Source organism: Trachurus japonicus, chromosome 23 (genome assembly GCF_045865225.1).
Source record: "Trachurus japonicus isolate A0001 chromosome 23, Traja_1.0".
NCBI classification, from domain to species: domain Eukaryota; kingdom Metazoa; phylum Chordata; class Actinopteri; order Carangiformes; family Carangidae; genus Trachurus; species Trachurus japonicus.
Window position 1 is genome coordinate 17,605,762 of NC_140929.1, and position 26,068 is coordinate 17,631,829.

The following is a 26,068-nucleotide window of genomic DNA, read 5'->3' on the forward strand; positions in this document are numbered from 1 at the left end:
ACACCGGAGCTCTTCGTAAAAAAACACACACAAAAAAACATCCAAATACCTCCATGATGCTCGTATGTAATGTCCGTCTTGTGCTGAAGCCCCAAATTGCGTAATTGTCCGGAAAAAAATTAAATGAGTCTATATTTTAAGCTTGTTTGTAGCGGAAGCTTCTCGAAGCTCCTCTTCCTGGTCCGTCCAAATCTCGCGTGATTCGCAGTAACCGCACTGACGCATGCTGACGCCGGCGCAAATCACGCGAGATTTGGACGGACCAGGAAGAGGAGCTTCAAGAAGCTTCCGCTACAAACAAGCTTAAAATATAGACTTATTTAATTTTTTTCGGGACAATTACGCAATTTGGGGCTTCAGCACAAGACGGACATTACATACGAGCATCATGGAGGTATTTGGATGTTTTTTTGTGTGTGTTTTTTTACGAAGAGCTCCGGTGTCCCTTTGCAACCGTTATATGGACATGCACTGCTATGCCGAGACCCCCTGTAACTCAGAGAAGCCACGGAGGAATCTGAAACTTCTTCCAGCCCTTAGTCAACATGAGGGTGAGTAGATAATGAGCGAAATATCATTCTAGGGTGAACTATCCCTTTAAAGGGACAACGAGGAGTTTTGGAAAAGCGAAGCGTTTTCACTCTACATTTATGAGCCTCCGTGTGCACTGTAAAATTCTTTGACCGGCGCAAGACGGACTCATGTTTTCATTCATCAATAATTAAAGTCAGAGGTTCAAAGAGGTTCAGTTACCGTCGTAGTTCCAACCATAAACGGCAATTCAGCTGCGTTATTCTCATTAAGGAAACGCTGGTCAGCTCGACCAGCATTTCCGCCACCACTAATAATAACAAAATAACGATAGAGACAGAACGATACATTTATCGAAAATGGGCCCATTAACAAGTGTGGGTAGCGGAGATTCATCCACATTAACGTGAGACTTTTTTATAACCGAATAGAAACTCCTCGTTGTCCCTTTAACTCTATGTGGTATTTAAGTGAGATAGTTTCTTGATGAAAGCCAGGGAGAAGAAGGAAAAAGGAGTGGCAGTTGTTCTTCTCCTTCTGTCCTTGTACCAGTAGTTTCATGGTATCAAATCACAGGGCGCCTCCTCAATGACTGGCTGCTCTGCTGCCATGTGTAGGGGAGCGCCCGCAGGTACTTCCTTCCTGCTGTTGTCAGACTTAATAATAAAGATAAGATAAGGTTAAAACCTAGGATGTGTCTGGACCGCCTGACAAAATCACCAAACACATACATGAAAGACAAAGACTGAGCTATGATTTTTTACTTTACTTGCTGTAAAATGATCGCACATAGACGTTTGACTATCTCTCTTGTTTTTAGAGAGTTTTTTCAGGCTTTTGCCTGAAGAGAGAGACAAAGAGGATGTTTCTGCAACACATGCTCCAAATTATTAGTCACAGCCTCTGTCTGGGAGAATAGAATAGACCTTTATTAAAGATCGAAAAATCAGAGATTTATATCGATCGCCCTCTCATTGATATGTAGAGTTGGTCACAGTTATTAGTACAGTGTAGCCTTGTTACAGATGACTCTCTCTCTCCTGCTCTCTCCGTTCAGTGCTTCTTGTGTTCAGTTATTCCAGTGCCTTCTTTGCTAAAAACGATAGATGTAATGAAAGTCCTTTATTTGCTGTTATAGAGGGTGAGGGGGCTAAGTGTATTGGAAGTGCTCCTCCTCTTCCCTGCAGCTCCAGAGGAGCAACGTAACTACTGTGTGAGAGGTATATGTAAAATCATCAAGTATTCCAACATTTTCCTCTTCTCTTGTGTTTAAGTTGAAGTTTTGTTCCATGAGATGATATATGTGTGGAATTAAAAACCAAAACTCATCCCAGTCTAGTTTTCCAATTTCCATCTCCAGCTCCTGGAGCTGACTCACAGACCTGGAGCACAGGTCAGCCAATCAGAAGAGAGGAGGCTCTGAGAATGTCTTCTGATTGGCTGGTTGTTTTCTGGCTTTTCTAATTAAAACATAGAAGAGTTCAGGTAAACACTCAGAAGAAAAAAATAACAAATACAACCTGCCAATTTGGAAGGTGGTAACATCACAGAGTGGCAGAACAGCTGGTTTTAAGGCTCAGTTTCTGAATTCAGGCTGTGTATTTCACTGAGGACTGAGGCTTTGATACTGTCCTTATATTAATATAGTACTTGACCTGCTTTATAATCAACTGGACCTACAGAAAGTCCACCAGTCATTGTCCACAGGTCCACGAGGGAAGCCCACACTAATCATACCTAACAATGTAATTGCAGTGAGAGGAGCTTCTATGTCCTCACGAGACCAGCCGTAGTGTAAACAAAGGATCTCTGCCAGCAAATGCATACGATCATTCAAATAAGCCTTTCCGTTTTTAACACCGCGCGGCCGCATTTAAACCAGTGTAAATATGCATACTACTGACCCGCATCTCAAGATAACGTGTGTGTGTGTGTGTGTGTGTGTGTGTGTGTGTGTGTGTGTGTGTGTGTGTGTGTGTGTGTGTGTGTGAGAGAGAGAGAGAGAGAGAGAGAGAGAGAGAGAGAGAGAGAGAGAGAGAGAGAGAGAGAGAGATGAGGAAATGATAACAATTAGACATAATAAATCTATTTAAATGGCCAATTTATGGCAAGGGGCCCGTGGCAGTTGGGGAATCTTTTGAGGGGGGGTACCTGGAAGAGAAGGGGTAATTGTAAGAAAACAAGGAGCCCCCAGCAGCGCTCGGCGATGTAACACGACGCTTCAAGAGTTGCCATCATCACATGGCAGATGGAAAATTCCACTCAGTCTCCTTGCTTGTTAAATGGGAAGGGTCTCGAACTCTTGTTTCCACTAGTGCGCCTCCTCCTCCGCACGCTGCAGCTGTCTACCGCTGAAGCATTATTAGGTAAGACCGCGACATCCACGTACGCTTTCATTACTTTTATTTATTTATTTTTGATTTCCTGCACTCCAGCGTGTGATTTGCTGGTTAATTTTGTCCACCATGTTTAATGGCCGGGGAGCGGGCAGTTTAATTCTCCTTAGGTTATTTATTTGCGGCTGCGAGCTCCTCATTTACAGGAGGGAAGAAATTAAGAGAAAGCTTCTTTGTGCGTCTTCTTTTTTGCCGCCTTGCCTCTTTTTCTTTCACGTTTCCAATAGATAAATGTGTAAACTAATCAAGGATTGAAGTTAAAGTGCAATAGCAGTGTCGGAGCTTCCTGCGGGGTGTTGTCTTGAAGCCACCAGAAGCACGAAGCTTTTTTTTTTTTTTTTCCTTTACTGTTATTATTCCTGTTGGAGAACTGGAGCTTTTACTGTTGGAGCATGATGCTGATCTTAAGTCTAGAAAAATACATGTTTCCTCTGAGGTCACCAGTTGATCATATGCACTGAAAGTACATTTTGCACAGAGCTGCTGTGTCCTGCACATTAGCTGTGCTGCTGTTTTTCCGCGTTTACAAGGAACAAACACAAAGGCGACTATTTTTGTTTCCACTGTGCATCTTTCAGCCTTTATTGTGACAGACCCTTTGTGTTTGTGTGCGTGTGTGCGCGTGGAGCTTGTAAATTAAAGGAATAAATGATGAGGATTATTTGTGCGTAATTGTGGCACAATAAGAACAAAGGTAGAATATGGATAGGGGGTTTATATAACAGCAGACAGTAGCATGCTGAGTGTGGCCTGCAGGGCTCACTGAGGAATAATAAATATGTTATGACTGCAATCACAGGCTCAAACTGCTGTCATGCCCTGCTGGAAAATATCATCCAAAATTGTTGGGTTAATTTTAACTTGATTTCCAAAAGCTTGGCCTGAGTTCAGTGATTCTTCTCCCTCTTGTCTTCATATCATCATCACCCCTGTTTATACTTTTCCTGGTGATTAATTTAATCCTTCCTGCCTTTGATCCACTAAGTGTTCACTAATCACTCTGAGGAAGAAAATCTGACGGATTTGACGGAGGTATCATCCCGTTCTTAAGGGTTTTCCTAGTTTGTGCACCCTCTTTATCACTCTGTTTGCTCTGACACTTCATCTTCATCCTTTTCTTGAGTCAGTTTTAGTTTTAAGCATCAGAAGCAACACACCCTGATCCCCATCTCTCTCCGTCTGAATCTTTCCCCCTCTCACTCACTCACGCACACACTCGCAGTACCAAACATTGAGAACAAAGAGTGGATTGAGCCAGGAGAATATCTCAGCAGAGGCATATTTCAGCAGTGAGTTCACTTTCTATCGTTGCCCTTTTGAAAGCTAAAAATACCTGGTTGCTAGCTACACGGTGACTGTGCATGTACACTTTCAAACCCTGTCCATGCACCTCACTTACATAACAGAAACAGCTCATCTACAGGTTTCCCTTAATTAAACTTTACTTAGGTCTTTGTTTGTGTCGTACAGTCATAAGAGTACCAGAGTGGGTGTGTTTTATGGCTTGAAGATGAGATATAGAGAAAATAGTAGAAAACAAGATGACAAACATGAGAAATCTGGTGCACACATCACTGTGACATAAGGGGACATCGCACAATTGAATTCACGGTGAGCAGAACTCCTCCTGTGTGCAAAATCAGGGGCGTGCTTCTTTAATGTTGCACGTGTACACATTCTGTTGAAACTCCCATCATCCTGCCTCCTCTGTAACTTTACAAGCCTGCAGGTGAGGGGGTGAAATACACACTCAAGTATGAACACCTGTCAGCAGCAGGCTGAGACTCCTTGGGCCTCATTGGCCATCAGGAAACCTGAATGACACATGTAGGTCAGACCCCGCCGGGTGGGCCCCCGCTGAGGGCGGCTGGAGGCTGGAGCGCTGCTGCTGCTGCTGCTGCTGGCTGATGTAACTTGGAACGCATATGAGCAAATGAGCTGCGAGCCAGATGCAGAGTCAGTTTCAAAGTAGTGGATATCACTGACACAAAGACACAGTGAGGCAGCGGCACAAAGGGGAGAAGCGTTTGGCAGTTGTCCAAAATGCTGTCAACACATTTCAAGTGAAATGTGAGAAGGTGGTCCACCACACAATGTGTGAATCAGCCTATTTTTAGAGTTGCATTATTCGGAAACTTTGAATGTGCAAAGAGGACACTTGTAATTGTCACAGAGTGGATGCATGATTGTTTCTTTCTTTTTTTTTCTTTTTCTTTTAGCTTTGTTCGAGTGAAGCTTATGTGGAGCGTCCCTCGTGTTGGAAGAGGTCAGAGGTCAGCTTCAGGGGTTCATTGTCTTGCTAAAGCGTGGAGGGATGTTTGCTGGTATGGTCGCAGGAGCAGTTAGCCCAGAGTCCTGACAGCTCACACTTTACTTCCAGTTGAGCTGTTTTGTATTTAAAGTTGATCCTGGTTTCCTCTGTATGTGTCAGTGTGATGGACAAAGAGTTAAGTCAGTGCAACATGCCAGAGCATGTGCTGCTGCATGTTCGAAAGAGTTTGGAATTGGGTGTAATTCACTTATTTGCTTTCTTGCAAAGGATCAACACTACTCATGTCTTTTTTATATGAATTAGTTAGCTTAATATAAAAACCTGAGTCACAGATAGATAGCTGCTGGCCATTTTTATCTAGATTTATCAAATTTGAACCCAAACTGATGTGATTTCATTCTATAATGTTTTAAAATGAAAACGGTTCATACAATGTCATGGCCGTCAGTGTAAACAGGAAGCTGATTGTCTTCTCTGCAGTTGATACGTTTGCAGAAAATACAAAAAACAATGACAGTTGCAAGACTGAAATGCAGAATTTAACTGAACAACAGTTCTGTAACACTTGTAACTCATTAACCATGTTGCATTCATCACTGGTAGCCGAGATGAGAGCCAATCAAATTGTGACTTGTTTCCAGAGGAGTAGCTCTTTATCATCCATCTGTCAAACAAAAACAGGTTCAGCAGAGTACAAAGGAGAAGTATGGAGGCCAGGTGTGGGCATAATAAGAGAAATGAGATTTACTGTATCAGCGCTGGTAGGTGGACAAACCCAGGTTAGCTGCATGCTCCTGTACCTTCATACTTAGCATCAGCTTCCATTTAGCTCACTGAAAGAAAGCACACAAGTGTGTTCTCTGAATTTAAAATAAGAACATCAAACTTTTTTGGTGAGAAGGATTTATAGGATGAATACAAACCCACTCCTGCAGCTGTGGTTGGTCTGGTATGACCAGCTGCTCATAGTGGTTAATGTTGGCCAATGTCAGATTTGGACGCAGCAACTGTAACCCAGCATTGATTCCATTCACTCTCCTCAGCTTAACTAGCATGTTTAGGGAAAGAGTGGTGCTGCCCCACTGTTCTCCAGTTGTCCTCCTTCCAAACATGTCCACAGTAACCAGTGAATAGGCCTCTTAATAATCAGAGGACAGCAGGTTCATAGTCACTGATGCAACAGACAATGAAATGAAGAGTCCTGCAAGTGGACAAACAGAAGCCTCATATGACCCATTTTGCATAATTAAATTGACCTGAAATATGAATTAATGCTTATGTAACAACAGAAATGTCTGTCAGCTTGCTGCACTTAATTTGACCTGCAGGAGATCACAGAGAGGGCCATTGTTACTAGGCGAGGTTTGAATTTTCCCCTCGACAACAAGTTAATAATTTGTTAAGGCGGATGTTTGGTTCAAAACAGTTTGCTTTGATTACAGGTCTTGCTGACAGACATGTGATATCTGGATTAGTTCTGTGTATTAGCCACTTTGTATCTGACTAATGAACTTGAATAGGTTGGATGTTCTGTACAGAGTGTTTGCCATGGTGTGTTTATGTTGGATAGAGTTCAACAGGGTGCAGACCAGGGACAGGAGAAGTTTAGCAGGTTGTCCTGTGAATGTGTTGTGTCCTGCTGAGCAAGCAGTCTGTCTCTAACCTGTGACATCTCTGTACAGGTGAGTTAACAAACTCAGACATATAGACAAAGGCTGTGTGTTCTCAGATTACACTGAGAGGGTTTTTTTTCTGCTGGACACATGGTGGAAAACATCACACACTGTATGGCTTCAACTTAGGCTCAAAAAGACTGAAATCACATCAGTTTAAAAACTGAAAATTTAATTTGAGCTCATAGGAACACGCTGACTTTCTCTGTTTAGTCAAACAGAAACTGCTGTTATGTAAATCAGCGTTTAAAATAAGAGAAGAAAAGAAAATCCTCCTGTATTACATTGTTTGTTTTTCAAGTCAAGGTAAAAAAACTTTGATCTTGCTGATTGTTGCAAAGAAAGAGGCGGCTGTCATCATCTGTACACATCATTTGACAGATCAATACCGACTGATAAGATGAACAGAATGAGCGTCCACAAACAAGGTTAGGACACAACCAGCAGTATGTACAAAAGGACAATATGACGTATACTAAGGGCCAGCTGGCTTTAAAGGTCACATGACGGAACAAGTCAGAGTTTTCGTCAATATGTTTCTAGTCTCAGGCTCTGACAGCAGATTGGCTTCAGATCAGACAGAGAATTTTACAATTTTCTTTTGAATCATGAAGGAATTTTAATGTTTCAGGAGGCAAAAGAGAAGAGTTCCAAATCATCCCAAAGTTATAGAGAACACGGTGCAGTAAAAGTCATAAGAAACTTGCTGATTAAAGGTTTAAGAATATAACATACATGCATAAAATAAACGAACAAAAGGGATTAAAATGAGCTTAGTTTCAGGTGTAGGTTGGAAACACTTACAGTACCTGCCAGGTTATAAATCATCCTGTCTTTAACATGTCGACACACACCACTATAGATTTAGGAGTCAAGTATGCGGATGGTGAATCAGAAACTGAACATCTCAGTGGTCAGACAGGTTTCTAAATGTCATGCCAGTACAAACAAACGTTGTATAGAAAAAAGTCTAGTGTATTGAAATAGATATCTACATGTTTTTTTTAACTTATGTAAGAAATGGCGTAGATGTCCTGGCTAAGTTCATAATGTTTCTAACATGTAAAATGAATGAGTGACAGGGAGGTGAGGCTGAAGGAGAGAGGAGGAGAGGGACTGTCCTCAATGTGCTACATAGTTAGAATAAAGAAGCTGTTCTGAAAGGAGGTGAGCAACACTCACATTGTTACCAGTTGAGGTTTGTTTTAATTTCTTCTAACAGACAGTGGGAGTTCACTTATTTCCTGTCTTGTTAAAAGTTGTAAAAGTAAAGGTTTAAATGCTAAATCACAAAACTTAAAAGTAAAAGGAGTCCACCAATCAGCAGTTCTGAAACTCACTCATGGAGATGTTATATCCTATTTGTTTCCTTTAGACTGTTACTTGGTAAGATTTGGTTACCTTTGGCAAAGCTAGACTAGCAGTTCCCCTGGCTTATATGTTTTTATGTTAAGCTAAGTGGCTGTTAGTTATAACTTTTATGTAGAGATGTGAAATCTGATGCAGTTGATCAGATATTGGAAAAAGTCAAACAATGAACTTATTCAGCTATTAAAGGGCCATACACAATCTAAAATGGACGACACATAACTATGTTAATACTGGGAGTCTGTGTACACTGACATGTTCACGCACACTTGTTGGTGCATACTATAAGCTCAGTCTATGCAGACACTGACAGCAACACAAAGGTGAAGAAACTATAGAAGTCTCAATGACTAATTACTCAGTTGATTAAAGGATATATTTACTCCTCTGAGTAAATGGTGGTTATTATTTAATGTAATAATAGTTATTCATACCTATAGTAATACAGGTTGAGCTACTTCCATACAGCTACATTTACTTGGCATCTTCCTCATCAGAGTTTCTTCTTCTTTGCTTCTACTGTGGTTGCAGATTGCACCTCCTGAGATATGTGTGACAGAGTGATAAATATCCACTAACTCTTTCAGTGTCATTCCTTGTCAAAATAAACTTAAAACAATGAATGCAAGTGTTTGCATATGTTCTTTAATGAGCTTTTAATGTAAATGTCCCAAGGCTTCTCGTACAAATAAAATGTTATATGATGTATGTTACATCATGTGGTAGTTCATAGAGCTGAGACATTTTACACCCAGGAGACAGAAACAGCTGATGCCTCAGACCAGAGAGACCAAAATATTACACCAAGTTCATCACATCTGTTTGTAAAATTAATTTAAAGGCTCCATAATTCACACTGCTCCTGTTTTCATGTTGATCCATAGGGACATATGAGTGGTTTTAAGAGCCATAAACCAGCCCAGTGTAGTTCCAGCAACAACAGGTTGGTGACTGTTTTGTGAGTCGTCCAGTAAAAATATAGCAGATTAAAGGTAAACACTCAGGGAAACCATGGTTGTGTCTGAAATCACTCACCCGTTCACTCCTCCCACATTCAGTAGCTGAGGACTTCTAATAGAGTACTGTATTGTGAACTCATTGCTATATTATGAGTTCATTTTATAGGACGTAATATTCATAAACACATGGATTTCAGCCTAGGGATCCTGCAAAGTACAGATGTTTTTGTCAATTCTCACATTTTGGGGAACAGAAGAGCCTTCAAAAAGTGATATTTCCATAATATGTCCCCTTAAGGCTTAGTTTCTGAATACAGGCTGTGTGCATTTCTCTGTCGACTTTCACAGTATTAATATAGAAACAAGCTTATAATCACACTACACATTAAAGTAATACATATTTTCAGCTTTTATCGCATCATAGCATAAATAATATTTAGTGAGGTATCAGACACATTACATTGACAGACACCAGCTTAATTTAGATGCCTTTAGTTTCTCGCTCACTTTGAGCACAACATTAACTGCACAACAAAGACACACTGTGTATGAAAGTGGGAGTGACGCTTCCATTTACAGAGTTAGATGTACAGGTCGGAGATGTTGTGGTCAAAGAGGGAGGTGAATAACCTTGTCCCCCATGACCTCTTGTTTGTGTCAGCCCAGTGTTATTCTCCAGCTGCAGAAACCACCGTCACACACACATCTATTTCAGACCCTTTATGAAACTGCATTATGAGACTGGAATGAGCAGAGAGAGTTACATCACCTCCTCTTTGGGCAACCATTTTACCAACTCCTGTGTCAAAACGAAGCTTAAAACACAGACACTTCCTCCCCACACTGACACATGCTTTACAAAAAAAAAGGCAGCAAAGCATCAGGAGGCAGTACAATTGGCAGAACAGTCAGATTGTCTTGGCAGGATCCCGCGGGAGGTGGATGATGTCGGAAAGATGACAAAGTTTTACCAAGAACATTTCAATAAGCGGGGAACACACATTGTAGAGTGCGGAAAGCGGGAACAAGGCTGATCAACATTTACTAGAAAGGATCAGAACAAAACTGAAAGAGTAGGAGCCGGACCGGCCCAATCCAGATCTGTCAGTAAATAAAAGACAGTTCCAGTCTATGACTGCGTTGAAGGGAGAAACTTTTTAAAATCTCTCCCTTCAGATTTCACTAGTGAATCCAAAATTCATAGAGAATACTGATTGCAAATTTTCAACAACAAAAAAAAGCATCTGTACTTTATTTCAAAGTTGATGCACAGAGAGAGATTTTGTTGAGCTCAGTCACTTCTATAGCTGGCTGTTGCTCTGCTCAGAAGTTTGTGACCCCCCAACCCCCAAAGCTAACCCCATCCCTGTTTGGTATGTTGCAGGATTGGTTAAGGGACAGCTTTCTAGTCATAGGTGATTGGCTGAGTGTGTGTGTTTGAAGCCCACACACACACACATTTCAAGGTGCCATTTAAGGAATGTCCCTGCAGCTGCTGCTCAGTGGATCATGGTGAGAAGTCCTCTGTTTGTAGCTTTCACTGCTGCTCGCTCGGCCCCGTTCTCCACACTGATCGTTTTCCACAGGATCTTGTGGCTTCTCCTCTCTTTTTTCTTGTTTGACTGATTCCAAAGAAAACCCCACATCTCCTGTGTTGGGGGGGGGGATGGGCATTGGGCTGCAAGTCAGTTGAAAAGCAGCAACCTTAACAGACTCTTTGTTTATTCAGGCTCAAACCTGTTCTTCTACGAACATGTGTTAGCACATCAGGATTTACGATTGTCATTTAGCTCAAATGTCAACTTTTCCTGGACTTTAAACAATTGTCTAATAATCGGCATAGCATGTGGACACAGTGTTGTCTGTCCGCCTTAACATTTTTTAAGTATCAAATTCCTCTTCAGCAAAAATGGTTTTATGTAAGTATCAACAATATCTATCCTTTAAATCTTGTCACGTTTTTGATTGTGCAGGCCTTTCGAGGTTTCTAATCGATAGAGTTACATAGCTGCTCAGCAAACAGCTGATGTGTGTGTGTGTACTAAGCATTACAAGTGGACAGAGGCCCATCCCCGACACAAACATGACATTGGGCACAATGACATCCTCTCAGAGCTGGGATTGGTCCCCCGGCGGCACAGCCTACCTAATAAAAAAAAAAAACACTGACACTTGCCCACCGTGCAATTTGGCGTCCGTGTGCCACTACATGTGCCACCACTCCAATGTGTCTTTGTGTGTACAAAGGAGGTGGCACAGTGACAGTAGCAGCTTAAAGCATGGGAGACATGTGCCTCACATCTGTCCACATGTGCACAGTGCAGTACCTGTGGACACTGGTGGCCATGTGGCACGTCATGTGATCAGATCTTATAGCAACCATCCCTATCTATCTATCTATCTATCTATCTATCTATCTATCTATCTATCTATCTATCTATCTATCTATCTATCTATCTATCTATCTATCTATCTATCTATCTATCTATCTATCTATCTATCTATCTATCTATCTATCTATCTATCTATCATTTCAGTTTTTTGTGCTGTTCCTGCTTTGGCCTCGTTGCAGACGTGTGTGTTTGCATCTGTGTGTATTGGTGGGGTGACAGCCATTTTCATAGGAGGGGCCTGAGTGAACTGTGTGTTTGTTCTCATTGGTTAACAGCGGCCCTCCCTCCTCCCTTTTAAAAGCCTGCATTTTCACCTGAGTTACAAAAGAGCTGCAGCTCCTCAGCCATACGTCTCTTTAAGAAGAAGAAAAAAAAGAGGAGCCAACCTTAGAACTTTTTGAAGGAACTTACTCAGTGAGTATGCTGCATATTTGCCTGAAAGTTTATGATGCATGTAAACAAGGTGAAGAACATTGAGTCACAGATTTCAAGGAAATCAGCAACACAGAAAGATGCAAATTTGGTGTTAAGCAGCGTGTTCTGCTGCAGCACTTTGAAGCAAATGCCTTTTACTCATCTCTGTAGTTCGCGACGGTGGAAGGAATTTGGCTGATGCAAGAGTTTGTTTGGGTGGAGGATGTCTGAGGTAGAGTTGGAGGTTGGAAAATGATCTGTTGGACACAGGATCTTATATTTTACTTTATAAGATTGTTTCAAGATGTTCTTTTAGTTTGAAACTTTATGCAACAGTTTTGAAAGAGCAAATTGGTGTATTTTTTCTGTTTCATTTAATGCTGAATATTTGATCCAATCAAAGAAACTGTAGGATGCTGCAGTTAAAAAGACGTACTGTATGTGAGGCTCTGTATTATTGAAATGCAACCTGAACGTATCTCTTCTTGGCTGAACACTTCTTGTCTTTAAGCAACCGTCAGCAGTTAGTGTTTTCAGATTATTTTGAGAACCTGGTAGCAACAGGAAGTGGGATTACTGATATGGTCTGTATTTTCCTGTTGTCAAATTGCACCATGTGTTCATTTGCATGGTAACTTCTGCTTTGAAATCAGTGACAGATCATTTCCTTTTCTGATTTTCTTTTTTTAATTGCCGAAAAAAGTTTTATTCTCATTTGTTTAACCCTGAAAAGACTGTGAGAGTCTGGCTGTTTGTGTGTCCTCATGTCTGTGTGGCAAATACAAACATTAATTTAACATACATGTGATGGCATCCGGGGGTGACTTCAGGACAGAGTGGGATTTAAACATTCATAACAACCTCTCACAGTGGTCTGCAGACTGTATACGCATCTTCTCTCCAGTCTCTATCATGTAACTTTCTGTGTTGTTAGCATGTAGTGTGTAGCTGTTTCTTGCCATTTCTTCTGTTCTGTGCAGATTTGTTGAAAGGCAAGTTAAATGAAAGAGCAGCATTGAACTGATCAAGATGTACTTTACACACATTGATTGTAAGTGTCTGTCTAGCTATGCAAGTCTGTTACTACACCAGGGCCAGCTCTGTGTGGAGTATGGCTCTCTGCCAAAAGCAGTGCTTTCAAAATTTGTGGTTGTAACAACAGTGGCATTACAGTCTGATATATAAAGTTAACCCAGTTAGACAGGTTAATCCTCTTGGCAGCGAGAGGTGAAAAATGTTCTCCATTTCTCTCTCGTCGCACAGCAGAGAGCGACTCAGAGAGATTAAGTGTACCAGCGTGTGTGATGCGGTTGTTAATGGTAATGTACACGTTAAATCTCTGTCGGCTCCAAAATATCTGGTTTTTAAAGCAGCCGACTTCCGAAGAGCGAGGCAGCAGCAGACCAGTCTGGTCCCGTAGGTCAAGCTGTGCTTCAACACCTCTGACATTCTCACTAACCCATATGCAAAACAAAAAGCATTGTGATGCAAAGGTCCTGCAGCCCAACACCAACCCCCGCATTAGAGACTGATGCTCAATCAACAACCATCCAAGTATCAAGTTTTTACTTTGCAGATCTTACATGTTTTCTCCAGCCAGTAACAGAGCCGATGTGAAGTTGGGTGTGTGGGCTTGCATAAAACATAGAGACTGGACGCCCGGTGAAATGGTGGATACACACTTACCAGCGTAGAAAAGGAAATGAGTGAAGCGCTAGAGCCGCAGGGCTAGCCACCTAGGACGTGAGCCTGGGTGGTGGCTAGCCCGTGGCTAGCCGTCTAGAGTGCGGGCCCAGAAGGAGCACCGGAGGTATGGGCTTGACACTCCAGAGCCTCACTCAGACTGTATTTCCTTTTCTTGTGTGGTAGTAGCAACTACTCAAAGGAGAACTTTGAAGGATGAAGTGGAGAAGGGTTCTGTGTGAACAGCAGCAGAACATGTGTCAGTCCTGAAAACTGCTGTCACGGGCCTGAGAGGAGGGGCCCAATTTGAGTCTTTAAAGGCAGAGTCTGTGGGTTTGCAACAAACAAACTTACTGACTCTGCCTTTAAAGACAACTAGCTGCATATAAAGTTCTTCAACCTTAACCAGTCGATCAGGCAGTTTTCATCATGACAAATGGCCACAGTGAACACTCAGGGCACAGGAGCACATACCTTTACATACGTTTTTTAAAAAGTAGTAGACGTCAACACTGTAGAATGCCTTGAACGACACCCTGGGTAAAACAAGTGGTGGTACTCCTAAAAACCCTGTAGGTAAGGATATCACAGCCAATGACACCACTATGGAGGAAATACTCCAAAGTATGCATGGCAATTCAGCGGGCTAGTCCTCAAACTGGCCCCACAACAGTCCACAGCGTATAGTGATATTGAGTGGTCAAGTCATTGGAAGTTACAGAGCCAAACCGTGCTGCTAAATCCATACATTCATATGTGGAGTTCCATAATGGGGTGGCACAATGTTGCAGTGGTTAGCAAGAAGGTTTGATTCCTCCTGGATGGAATTTGCTCCCAGGTCTGCACACTCGAATGTACACTGTAAATTGCCTTGTGAATGTAAATGGGACTGTGTGTGGATTGTTTATTGGCTGGTGTCCACCTGATTTAATTATGTTGTGGCCATATTGCACAGGATTGACTCAAACTAATCATAAGTGAAGTTTATAGGAAAGCAGGTGGACAGTTTGGACATGTCTTCAGTGAATAACCTGATGAAAATGAAAGCTACTGGTGTTCTCCCTGTTGTGAGTCACACCTATTTTGTTGTGGTCATGTACTTGTTGCCATGGCTGGTTGTTTGTCAGTGAGCAAGACTTGGGATCTTTCCTTCCAGCCTCAGCAATGGGCCCTTTGTGTGAGTGACAGTAACAGGCCTGTAAATAATTAGGCTGTTAGTAGCATTTATAATCCCGCAGGCTTCGCTCGCTGCCTTACATCTCCTCCTTACATAACGTGATGATGAATGCTACAGCTCCCTGTGCGGAGCTGTTGGCATGTTTTCCTTACTAGTCGTGGGTTGTGATTGAGTGGACTGGCTCCTACAGGAACAATGCAGCCTGTTGATGGCGTAAGTCAAGCAGCTTTATGAACCCTTTACATCCTTGACCTGGTTTCCAAGTTTGTTGACTTAACTCCAGCCAGCAGTCTCTACGTACGTCAAAGCAGTCAGGCACTCCAGAAGACAGAAGACGAGACGAGGCGCCACCATATACTTTGTTATATGCTGTATTTCTAAGTAAAGTAATAGTTGTAAATACCACACATCAAGTTGCTGTAAAGTGAAAGCAGCAATAATCTAGGAGGACTTCAGGGTTGGAGGTGCTGTATCAGGTGCCATGGTTGCATCACATTCCAGCTTTTTCTCTCAAGTTCACACAACAAACAGTTCCAGGAATGAGATGTTCTGGTTTGCTTGGTAGAGGGCCTCTGACCCCTGCCTGCAGGATGGAAATCACTCACAAATAAGACCTGAACCTGGCTCTGAAATGGGAACATCTTCACTGTTTCATCTCATTGTTTGTTTTTTCTTATAGGTTTCGAGGTTTGACTGATTTTGAGGGGGACACGGATCGTTTGTCCTTAGAAATTTGTACATCCAACTTTCTCTGCATCTCGTCTTGCTGCTCGTCACCATGCCAGGAGTCGCAGATCGTATGGAGCTGAGGAAAGTCTCCACGGAGGCTGACGACGACAGCAACGACAGCCTTGACGACCGCTTTACAGAGCCCATTGATTCTGAGAAGGCGACCATCAACAGGTTTTTTATTCCTTTCTCCAATTTAGTCAAGCTTTGTTTTAGTTTACATATGCTCTATATTTTGCATGTAATGCAATGCTAATGTAATTTTTTTCATGGTCCTTTCAGCCACTTTTTGGATGAAAATGATGATGCAGAGAGCCAGAAGTTCCTGTCAAATGGGATGATGAAGAAGAAGAAATATGAGGAATACCATGAGGAATATGTAAGAAGAGTCACAACACTAATGTCTGTTGGGTCTATCAGGGTTTTAAAAGGATGTTACCAAAATGAATACCGAAAACAATCAGAAAGTTTTAAAACAGGAATACAAATCATTTGTATCACATTGGTCCTTTGTCTTTTCCCATTATAATGTATGGTGTTTTTCACATGGAAAAATCTCCACCATCTGACGTCATATCCACATAATTCAAGCAGCCAAACTCAGTGGAGTGTGGCAGATGTTGGCAGATTATGGTGTAAGGCTTAACTCTCTATCCAAATTCAGGCTTTCTGGAAAATGTTGTCAGTTATGAGTCAATGTAGAAGTTATGGAAGAATGGGATCTATTCAATAAAATTTTAAAACTATTGGAAAGTCACTTGACTACTGGTATCGAGCTGAGTAGGAGAGCATGAGTGTATTTTCCTTGATTTTCGTGTTATTATAGCATACTGGTTTAGTATGTTCCTTGTTCTTGTGCATTATGATTCCAACTTTAAGTCATCAATTATCTAAGACTGACTTTATCTTAAAAATGGACTTAAATGTTTATCCTTCCTCTATCTTTTTTTGTCCGAGCAGCATCCTGGACACACCTCTTTTGGAATGTCTGTCTTTAATTTGAGCAATGCTATCATGGGCAGCGGCATCCTGGGCCTCTCCTACGCCATGGCCAACACCGGCATCGTTCTCTTTACGTAAGTAGCATGTCCGCACAACAGAGAAACCTGCAGCATGCCATAGTAACAAAACTGGAAAACAATTTGCACAAAGTACAATTCAGAAATAGTCACAGCAAAAGTTTTTTTTTATATATTAATTACAACTCAACCAGTGAAACATAGCAGACATGTTTGAACTCCTTTACCCTGTGCCCTCAGTCTCTGGCTCAGTCTGTCCCATCCACATGCATCATCAGCATTCATGGGTGACTTCCAACATCTGACACCCCACTGTCACCGTACACTCCTCAGTCCTGTCCTTACAGCCACTGTCCATGCCCCTCCTGCACGTCCACCTCATGACCCAGCACCACCACAGGAAAAAAAAAGAAAGAGAAAACATAGAAAACCTAGGCTGGATGGAGTAGGGAAATATTTCTGATGCTAATGCAAAAGAGGGCGATTAAAAATAAACTCCTGCCATCATCTGCCAGTGAAGGTAGCACACATCTCTCCTGAAACACCACCAGCACAGAAAACTCTTTGTCCTGCAGCTTAAGATCACAATGAGCAGGGGAAACCTATTTCAGGAAGTCATCAACGTAACATGGCGGCCCTGTGCCTGCAGTATTTCCATGAAGGGACATAGTATGTTATCTGAAGAATGCAGCAGATGAGATGTACTGACGTAGCATTGAGATAACACTGACTGCACCAGTCATGCCTCAGTGTTCAGAAATGTCCCACTTTTCTCCACCTGCTAGGGCCGAAGCAAAAACCTCAAAGTTTCCCTTCCCTCTGTTTCATTCCCCTGAAGCAAAAACCAAAGTTGACCGTGGCGTGCACGCAAGGTTTCTCTGTATCACTGTAGTTGTGATGTCCCCTTCTGCGGATCATCCCTGACCATTGTTTTCTGTCCTTTGCAGAGTCCTCCTCATCGCCGTGGCGATCCTCTCCTTGTATTCTGTACATCTGCTTCTTATGACAGCAAAAGAAGGAGGTTAGTGTTTCACTTCATGCCGACAACACACTAGAAGAGTTTTTAGTCTCACACTAGAAGGTTTTGTAAAGACTGAGGATCTAGATTTGATAGAAAAATGACTGAATTTGGACTTTTATTTATGATTTCCTGTTTTATTTTGAAATTTTCCTTTCCTTCCTTGCGCATTTAATGCTGACACACCAAACACTTTACCTTCTTGGTCCTCTGTGGAATTTGGTGCTGGAGAAAGTGTCACTGAACGTCACTGTTTGCATGAGCCAAGACTAAAAATGTACATTTTAAAATAAAAGATTTCGATGCATCAAGATGAACAAACAACTGAATGAAGACTGCTTTAATCAAACCATACTGATAATGCTGTAAAGCTAGAAAATTAACTCATTCCGACATTTTAGATTTGTGCTCAACCTCCCCCCAAATGGCCAATGAGGAATTTCATTCTGAAACAGTAGCTCCGTACAAGATGAATCTGAGCACAAGCTTTTTTTTTATTGTGTCAACCCATGACAGGAGGTCACAAGGAGACAACGCTTCATATTAAAGTGTTGGAAACCAAACAAAAGGATGCACAACCCTCCTTGAAATCAAATTTGGTAGAACTACTGTACATTTCTTGGTTCAACTACATTATAGTGGACATGGAACAACACTAATTAAAGGTGTGACCCTTTTATAGACAATATAAACACACAGAGAAGGGATTATACTTAATTATGTAAGTATTTAATTAAAAATAACTATTTAATTTATGAACTGATTATTCTCACTCTCCTTTGATGGTATTATTGAACTGGTGTTTTTGTTGTGGTGCCTGAATTGTATTTTTCATGGCCAACTCTGTGTGTTCTTGCAGGATCTCTCATCTATGAAAAGCTTGGGGAGAGAGCGTTTGGTTGGCCGGGGAAGTTCGCAGCCTTTGTATCAATAATCATGCAAAACATTGGAGGTAGGCAGAAACTCAGTGTGTTCATGTGTACAGATGTAGAGTGAGTGTCCGGTCTCAGAGAATCCTCAGTGTCTCCCCTGTTGTCGTCCTGCAGCCATGTCCAGCTACCTCTTTATCGTGAAGTACGAGCTGCCTGAAGTGATCAGGGCCTTCCTGGGTTTAGAAGAAAACTCTGGGTGAGTGTTTTTGAAGATATTGTGTAGCATTGTGTTTATTACATGTGTACGTCACCTCCTCAGATTGTAACCTGTGTGCTCTCTTTGCAGTGAATGGTACATGAATGGAAACTACCTGGTGGTGTTTGTGTCCATCGGCATCATTCTGCCTTTGTCTCTCCTTAAAAATCTGGGTAAGGATTTTATATGTGTGTGACTTCTCTAAACTAATGATAACTACAACAGAGGACGCTCAGATACTACCACTCAGAGGCTCTGATGTTCACTTACAGAGTGTGTCTGTGCTCTCGCAGCTGTCTCAGCTGTGCCACACCAGAAGTAATGTAACACTAGCCGAGCCCTTAGTCAGCTCTGGCAATTAGGAGTTACAGTAACGTTACCCTCCCATTAAACCTGCACTCTGCTCCCTCACTCACGCGTAATTTACGAGTCAGCCGACCAGATTATGTAATTAAGACGATCAGATATGAATGAGCAAATAATATGAAAGACATGTCTGAGCTAAATTTAATCATAAAGGTGAGAACAGCTGTGACGGTTCTGTGCTTCATGTGCAGAAGATCTGTCTTCACCAGTGTAAGCTTTAGTCACTGATACAGTCAGACTTTAAAGGAGCAGTACATGACCCATATTCTCATGTGGCAGACACAACAGAGCAGCAAACAATAGCATAGCTTCATATGATTAACTGGTACTGATGTCATTGCTGTAGTTTGTGTGTGTTTTCTTATCAGTTACTCATGTTTTGTCATTTTCAGGGTACCTGGGATACACCAGTGGTTTTTCCCTTTCGTGCATGGTCTTCTTCCTAGGTGTGGTAAGTTCAGCCTCATAGAGCATGACAGTATGAAATACTAGTAATGTAAGCAATCCGGGCACAGAGACTCTGGTCACTCTGGTCAACAGCTAATAAGATGTGTCAACATTTTTTTTAATTAAAGGTTTCATATTTTACTCTTTTCTTATGTTTTTAAAACAAGTGTTGATCCATAGAAAACATATCTGTGGGTTTTAGAACCAAAAAACAAAATCCAGTACAGATGTGGAAGATTTCAGGTAAACGATCAGAAACCAAAGGTTGTTGCAAGGTTGTTGTTGTGACATCACAAAGTCACAGGGAGTCCTGCCGGCTGTTTTAAGGATTAGTTTCTTAATATAGGCAGTGTGCATTTCTCCGTGCACTGATATTTTCACAGTATCAATAGAGAACCTAGAACCTTGAACTGCTTTATAATCAAATGACAAACTAACATCTTTCTTACCTCGATACTATACAGACCTTTAAGCATGAAGTACCAACGATTGGAAATAATACAAATACTCTGAAGCTTACTCCTACTTTCCGTTCAAAACATATGAAGACAAGAAGTAGATTGAATAATCAAAAAAGAATTGAACATTTAACTTTTAGAGAAGACCTGAATGTGACCATGATGTTGTTATTTTCCAGATGATCTACAAAAAGTCCCAGCTGCCGTGCCCTCTTCCCTTCTTCTACCAACACTCGTCTAATCTCAGTGCGAACGGATCGGACATGTCGGGGTTGTACATGATACAAAACCACTCAGCACAAATGGATTTTTCCCGAGCCGACGTTACAGCGGCCGTGCCGGGCAGCCACGACGCCCACCACTCCACCAGTGTCCACGTTGAGCCTCACCCCGACGACGAGGAGATGTGCACACCCAAATACTTCGTCTTCAACTCACAGGTACGGAGCAGTCTGTAGTGGCTGCTGCTGCTGACCCAAAACATCGGTCCAATGCATGGAGTTCAGCACCATGTGCAAACATGTCAGGCAGGGTGTGACCTAGTGATTTATCAAAGGGTGTGTTTCGCGCACAAAACAAGCGTGAAATTAAAAGAGAACAAAACAGAATATTCATCCATGGGAATTGTTGAGGTTTGTACAAATGCACGGACACGCAGGAATGCTTTTTACAACCTTCACGCCCATATCCACGCAGAATACATTTGGCTAAGGTTGGGTCTGTTTGGGTGTGTTCTGTGCTCAGGGATTTGTGCGGGCCTGTGTGATCATAATCAGGACAGGAATGCTTTACGTGGTTCTAGTTGTTTTAGCTCGATCTAACTTGACTTGACTAAAGATTTTCAGCTGATCTTTTGGTGCTTCTGTGGAGTTGTACATCAGAGTAGAAACAGTTTAATTGATTCTGTCCAACAGTAGTTTATCTAATCCCAGATGAGAAATACTCAGTTCTGCTGACTAATCAGCACCTCAGACTCATTTCTTAAAAGTTGCACGACAGTATTGAAGAGTACAGCTGATAGTAGCCCACATGCTCATCAGTGAATATTCTGCTTTTAGTCTTATTACCCAGGTCTCTATTGTGTGTGCTACTGTCAATCTCATGCTTGGTGTGGCATGTGAACTGTCATGACAGTCAACAAGTTCCAACCAGAACCAAGACTGAAGATGAGAGTGATGACACATGTTATGACACATGTCCAACTCTTTGCTCTGATACAACTTGTAGATGTTCTGAGAAGAGTCATATTATGTCATTTGAGATGCATATTTCTGGCCAACATCATAGTCACATAGCCTGAAACAGGTTTGTGTAGTGATTGTCTTTTCCTGATGGGTTTCTGTCCATTCTCCCTTCCCCTCCACAGACAGCCTACACTGTGCCTATCCTGGCCTTTGCCTTCGTCTGCCACCCTGAAGTCCTGCCCATCTACAGTGAGCTGAAGGAGTAAGTGCCTTTATTCTCCTCAAACCATAAGGGTCAGTTCACCCACATGATTGATATTGATCTCCACTGATCCAGGCACATTTGGAGATATCTGTCTTTGAAAACCCCAGCATGTGGAGTGGACTTGCATTACAAGAATCTGAGAAAAAAACTCGGCTCATCGACCTCACTATCAGTTTTCACCGGGAATGAATATAATTTGAGAATTCATTGACGTTTTTGTTTACTATATATAAAGCCATGCTTATTAAGTAATATACTATTTCAATGTAGTACGTGTGGTGGAGTTTAGATCACTGCAGCTTAATAAAGGACATGCAAAGAGATGAAACACAAACAAATTCAGAAAATCACCATCATCTGTTTTGACAACGGATGAGCTATAAATACGCACAATGTAACCAAACACAGGAATCTGATTCAAGTAGCACAGATGTTCAATACCTTAGAATTTGAAAGTTAAAAAACATTGAATAACACGTGCATCCCAGCTGGGTTCTTTCTTTTTTTGCGTGTGTCTTAGAAACGCCTCCATTGTCGTCTTTTCTACTTGCAGCAGGTTTCTGGTTTGGTTGATTTGGTTGTGAGTGATGTGAGGTCACTGGGAACAAGTTGATAATTAAAAAAGTCTCCTGTGGGATTGGGTGCAGCCAGGTGTTGCACAATGAATGCATAATTCAGCCAGGTATGAACGGGTTGTGGCCAACCGAGACTTGGTGAAAAGACTCACTGTATATATTTATCCACATTACACAAATTCTAATTTTGAGTATGAGCCCAAAACCTTCTAGCTCTAAAAGTGTGTGTCTGTGTGTTGTTTTTTCCAGTCGCAGCAGGAAAAAGATGCAGAACGTTTCCAACCTGTCCATCTTGGCCATGCTCATCATGTACATGCTGTCAGCGCTGTTCGGCTACCTCACCTTTTATGGTAAGAAGATGCACACGATCAGTAACAGTCGACTCTGATCAGAGGAGAACAAAGACGGGCGGTCGGAACATCAGTCTGATGTGCATCTGTACGGATTTGACCCAATAATAGTGATTTCATTATAAAACCACGTGATCAGTCTCTTCTTCCTACGCTGAGAAAGAAAGCAGAGCGAGCAAGAAAGTCATTAATTACAACCAGCATGTCAGTCAGTGACTCCTGGCAGCAAGTGGCAGCCTGCCCGTTGTCAGCTTGTTTCCTAGTGAAGATGCCTGCAACAATAAAACAATGTTGCCAGGACATGAATATGTTGGTATCCATGCTCCAAATATAATATGGGTCACACCACATTCAAGTATGCAAAACCAATCATTCTGAACCAACCTGCCCGCTATCTGTACATCAACATCTTCTCACATCAGAAATATGAATAGATATAAATCACAAATATGACACTAACACTGGACCAAATGCCAAGTTACAAGACTAGCACTTTCCACCTCATCGGTTATCTGCTCCCAAATTGTTTGAATCCACTCATGTGTTTTTTGTTCCTCCTCCAACACAGATAACGTGGAGGCGGAGCTGCTCCACACCTTCACCAAGGTCTATAAGTTTGACACCATGTTGCTGCTGGTGCGTCTGGCTGTCCTCACTGCCGTCACTCTGACTGTCCCCATTGTGCTGTTTCCTGTAAGTACATCACACATGAACGCACTGTGAGTGAGTCTCTGCAGGAAAGAATACACATGTAGCAATAGCTGAGTTTGGAAAACAGGAAACTTTGCTTATTGCAAAAAACACCATGAGCAGGGAGTTTTTTTTTTCTGCTGCTGTTGCACCAATGTCAGTTTACTTTTTTCTCCTTCCATCCCTCTCAGCATCGTTAAATGGAGCCTTGTCTGAGAGCTGATATAATTTGATTTACGTCAGAGTGCAAAAACGCAGACAAACATACACCGCCCTTGTAATTTTAAAATATCTGGCTGCTGCCCTTCACCAAGCAGCTACTTGTAAAACCATTTCCATTCATCCGTTCGAACACTGCCACTGCCACTGACGCTGCCGCTGCGTGTCGTTCTGCATACAGACTCTGTTTTATGTTCGGTGCAGAGTCAGCCCCATTTTTTTTGTCATTTTTTTGGAAGCAGCTGTTTTTTCCTGGCACTTTGGTGAAAAAGAACACACTGTTCAGTTTGGCACTTTCCTTGTATCTTCATCTCAAGTCCCAAATCACACAGGCTGAGTCGTAAACAACCACACCTCTTAATTACACCAACACACACACACAGAGTTTCAACAATTCAGCCAGTCCTAACTTTTTGTGCCCATTCCCCAGTTTCTCACAACACGAGACCAAAGGTTACAACGTCTGTGTCCACCAGTGAAAACGTCGTCTCAGTCACATTCACTCACACATACGTACACACACACACTTCTCACTTCCCTCCCCATATATGGTCATGGACTAATTTTAGCTTGGCCCTTATCTGACACAAGGAGAAGAAAAATTGCCACAGGCCAGAGGAAAGTTTCTTGCCCCACTTTAGCTTCCTTTAATACACACACGCATACACACACAGAACACACAGAAACTTGGTTTATTGAAAAGACAAATAGCTGCTTATCTCAAGTTGTTTCTGAAGTGGCTGTAGTTTCAGTCAGCAGCCACCAGAGGGCAGCAGGTTCATTGCTATTGAGTCAAAGGAAAGTGCTGACAGAGAAGCAGAGAATGATGCAGCAATGGCTGCATGTCATGGTTACACAGTGACACATTCACACATTTATACTGCAATCATATAACGCCCCATATGTTCAAGTGAAACCAAATTTTGTCATATTTTAACTATTTAGTTGATACTTTTGTTCTGACACATGATGTCCCTGCTCTCAACCCATCACTCTCCCTCTCTCACACACACACACACACACACACACACATACACCCACACACTCTCACTCACCCCTCCTTTAGCAGACACTGCTGTTTTTTCTGTCGCAGGGAATGTGAGAGAGGATCCCCCTCTCTCTGCAGTGGAAGTTTACAGGCTGAGAGAGGACAGTGGAAAAACCCTCACCCTGACCACTAGCTTCACTGAGAGAGGGGTGGGGTGTGCTGGTAGTGGAGGGAGGCAGAAACCCAAACCTCTGTCAGCGGTACACAGCGCTGTCAATGTGAGGTTGTGGTGATGGACAATGCCTAGAAATCTGCAGTTAGATATAAGGTAGTAAGTAGAATCTAATGATTGCCTGCTGATAGCCCATTATTAGTTTATTATAGAACTCTACTCTATCTTTTATTTCATAATTAATTCTGGCAGCAGCATCTCATTCAGTCAGTCAGTACACAGTTGTGGTTTTCCTTCACATGATGATCATGTGTCAGATCATGATCAAACAACAAACTCTGATTTCTGATCATGTCTTTTCTGGTTAACCGCAAACATGCAATTACATCCATGTGCGTGTTTTGTTCTTGCTGTGTGGCACAAACCATCAGTTCTTCTCCACCAGTGTATACTATGTCTCTCAATCCTCGCAATCACAATCACCATATATCTCCAGAATAAGAGTGATGAGGCTGTGAAATAAGAATTAGTGAGAGTGGAAGAAAGGGACTATGAAAACAAAGGAGATAAAAATTTGATAAGGAAGCCTGACATGTGATGTAGCAAACCAGCTGCAGTGAACTGTAGCTTAGTGGAAGGAGCGAGACAGTAACACAGATGTTAGGAGTTCACATCCCATAGAAGCAACATAAGCATTATGGCTCATTGTTAAAATATTTCAAGCAAATTTATTCTGTGAACTGGTTTTGACCTGCTTAGATTCCTGTGAACAGGCGTAGTCCCAGCCTGCTTTACATGTACAAGTTTGGTGATAAGCAGCAGCTGCAGAGAGATAGTAATATGAACAGAATGGGTGGCTCTGCTGATGGCAAGAAAAATAAAGTCAATCTGTGCACGATTCTCTGATCAGAAATTTGCATTCGTGCAGACCTGGGGATTTTTAATTAAACAACCATCACCACTCCTGCAGTTAATTAATCCTTTGTTGCTGCAGCATGGTCGAAGGATTGACTAACCTGGATGCATGTGAGGTATCAGATCAAAAGAACGACTTAGTCACACATTGCTCTGCCAAGTTTCCATTTGACATTTGAGAATCTTGCCTTGAATCCTCCTGACCTTCATTTTGCAAGAAAATGCTGCCGACCTTCAGCCAGAGATTAACATTAGCTTTGTCTGTGACTGTCCTTGGCTCCAGTCGGGAGGTACTCTATGAGAAAGGAGAGAGATGTGTGTGTGGGAGTGTGCGTTTTGGAGACGCATGTTTAGATGTCAAAGAGTATATATGTGTGCGGGGCGGTGTGCAGTCACGTGAAGGATGGATGCTAACAGGCCAGATCACACAGGGCTTTGGCTGGATCCAGTACATAATGAAAGGGCTTTATGTGGAGTCAGACATGCCCCAGTTCTCAGGCTGCGGCTGCAGATTGAAGCCATGGGAGGGAACTGCAAATTAACAGCGCCAACATCACCTTTATGTGTTACTGTCGTGTAGTAAAATATCAGCAGACCTGTCTCTAGTGCTGCCTGTGTAGCACTAGCTTCAGGAATTGTCCCAAAAGCCAAATGTTACCAGTTGGTTTGTCCATCCTTT

At 42.1% G+C, this 26,068-nt stretch overlaps 1 protein-coding gene across 4 annotated transcripts in view; it reads left to right on the forward strand.

Moving 5' to 3' along the window:
- Positions 1–2,619: 2,619 nt before the first annotated feature.
- Positions 2,620–26,068, forward strand: part of slc38a4 (solute carrier family 38 member 4) — a 31,591-nt gene continuing 8,142 nt past the window's right edge. The window contains exons 1-13 of one of the 4 annotated variants that reach the window (XM_085769621.1): positions 2,620–2,897; positions 15,546–15,769; positions 15,878–15,974; positions 16,556–16,671; positions 17,562–17,635; positions 18,492–18,584; positions 18,679–18,760; positions 18,851–18,933; positions 19,519–19,577; positions 20,211–20,471; positions 21,398–21,477; positions 22,305–22,405; positions 22,974–23,098. In XM_085769621.1, coding sequence (XP_085625747.1) covers positions 15,645–15,769; positions 15,878–15,974; positions 16,556–16,671; positions 17,562–17,635; positions 18,492–18,584; positions 18,679–18,760; positions 18,851–18,933; positions 19,519–19,577; positions 20,211–20,471; positions 21,398–21,477; positions 22,305–22,405; positions 22,974–23,098 — 1,296 coding nt within the window. In that variant the 5' untranslated portion in view covers positions 2,620–2,897; positions 15,546–15,644. Of the gene's footprint in view, positions 2,898–11,852; positions 12,007–15,545; positions 15,770–15,877; positions 15,975–16,555; positions 16,672–17,561; positions 17,636–18,491; positions 18,585–18,678; positions 18,761–18,850; positions 18,934–19,518; positions 19,578–20,210; positions 20,472–21,397; positions 21,478–22,304; positions 22,406–22,973; positions 23,099–26,068 lie in introns of those variants that run through there. The other 3 variants (XM_085769622.1, XM_085769620.1, XM_085769619.1) reach the window with 3 other exon arrangements.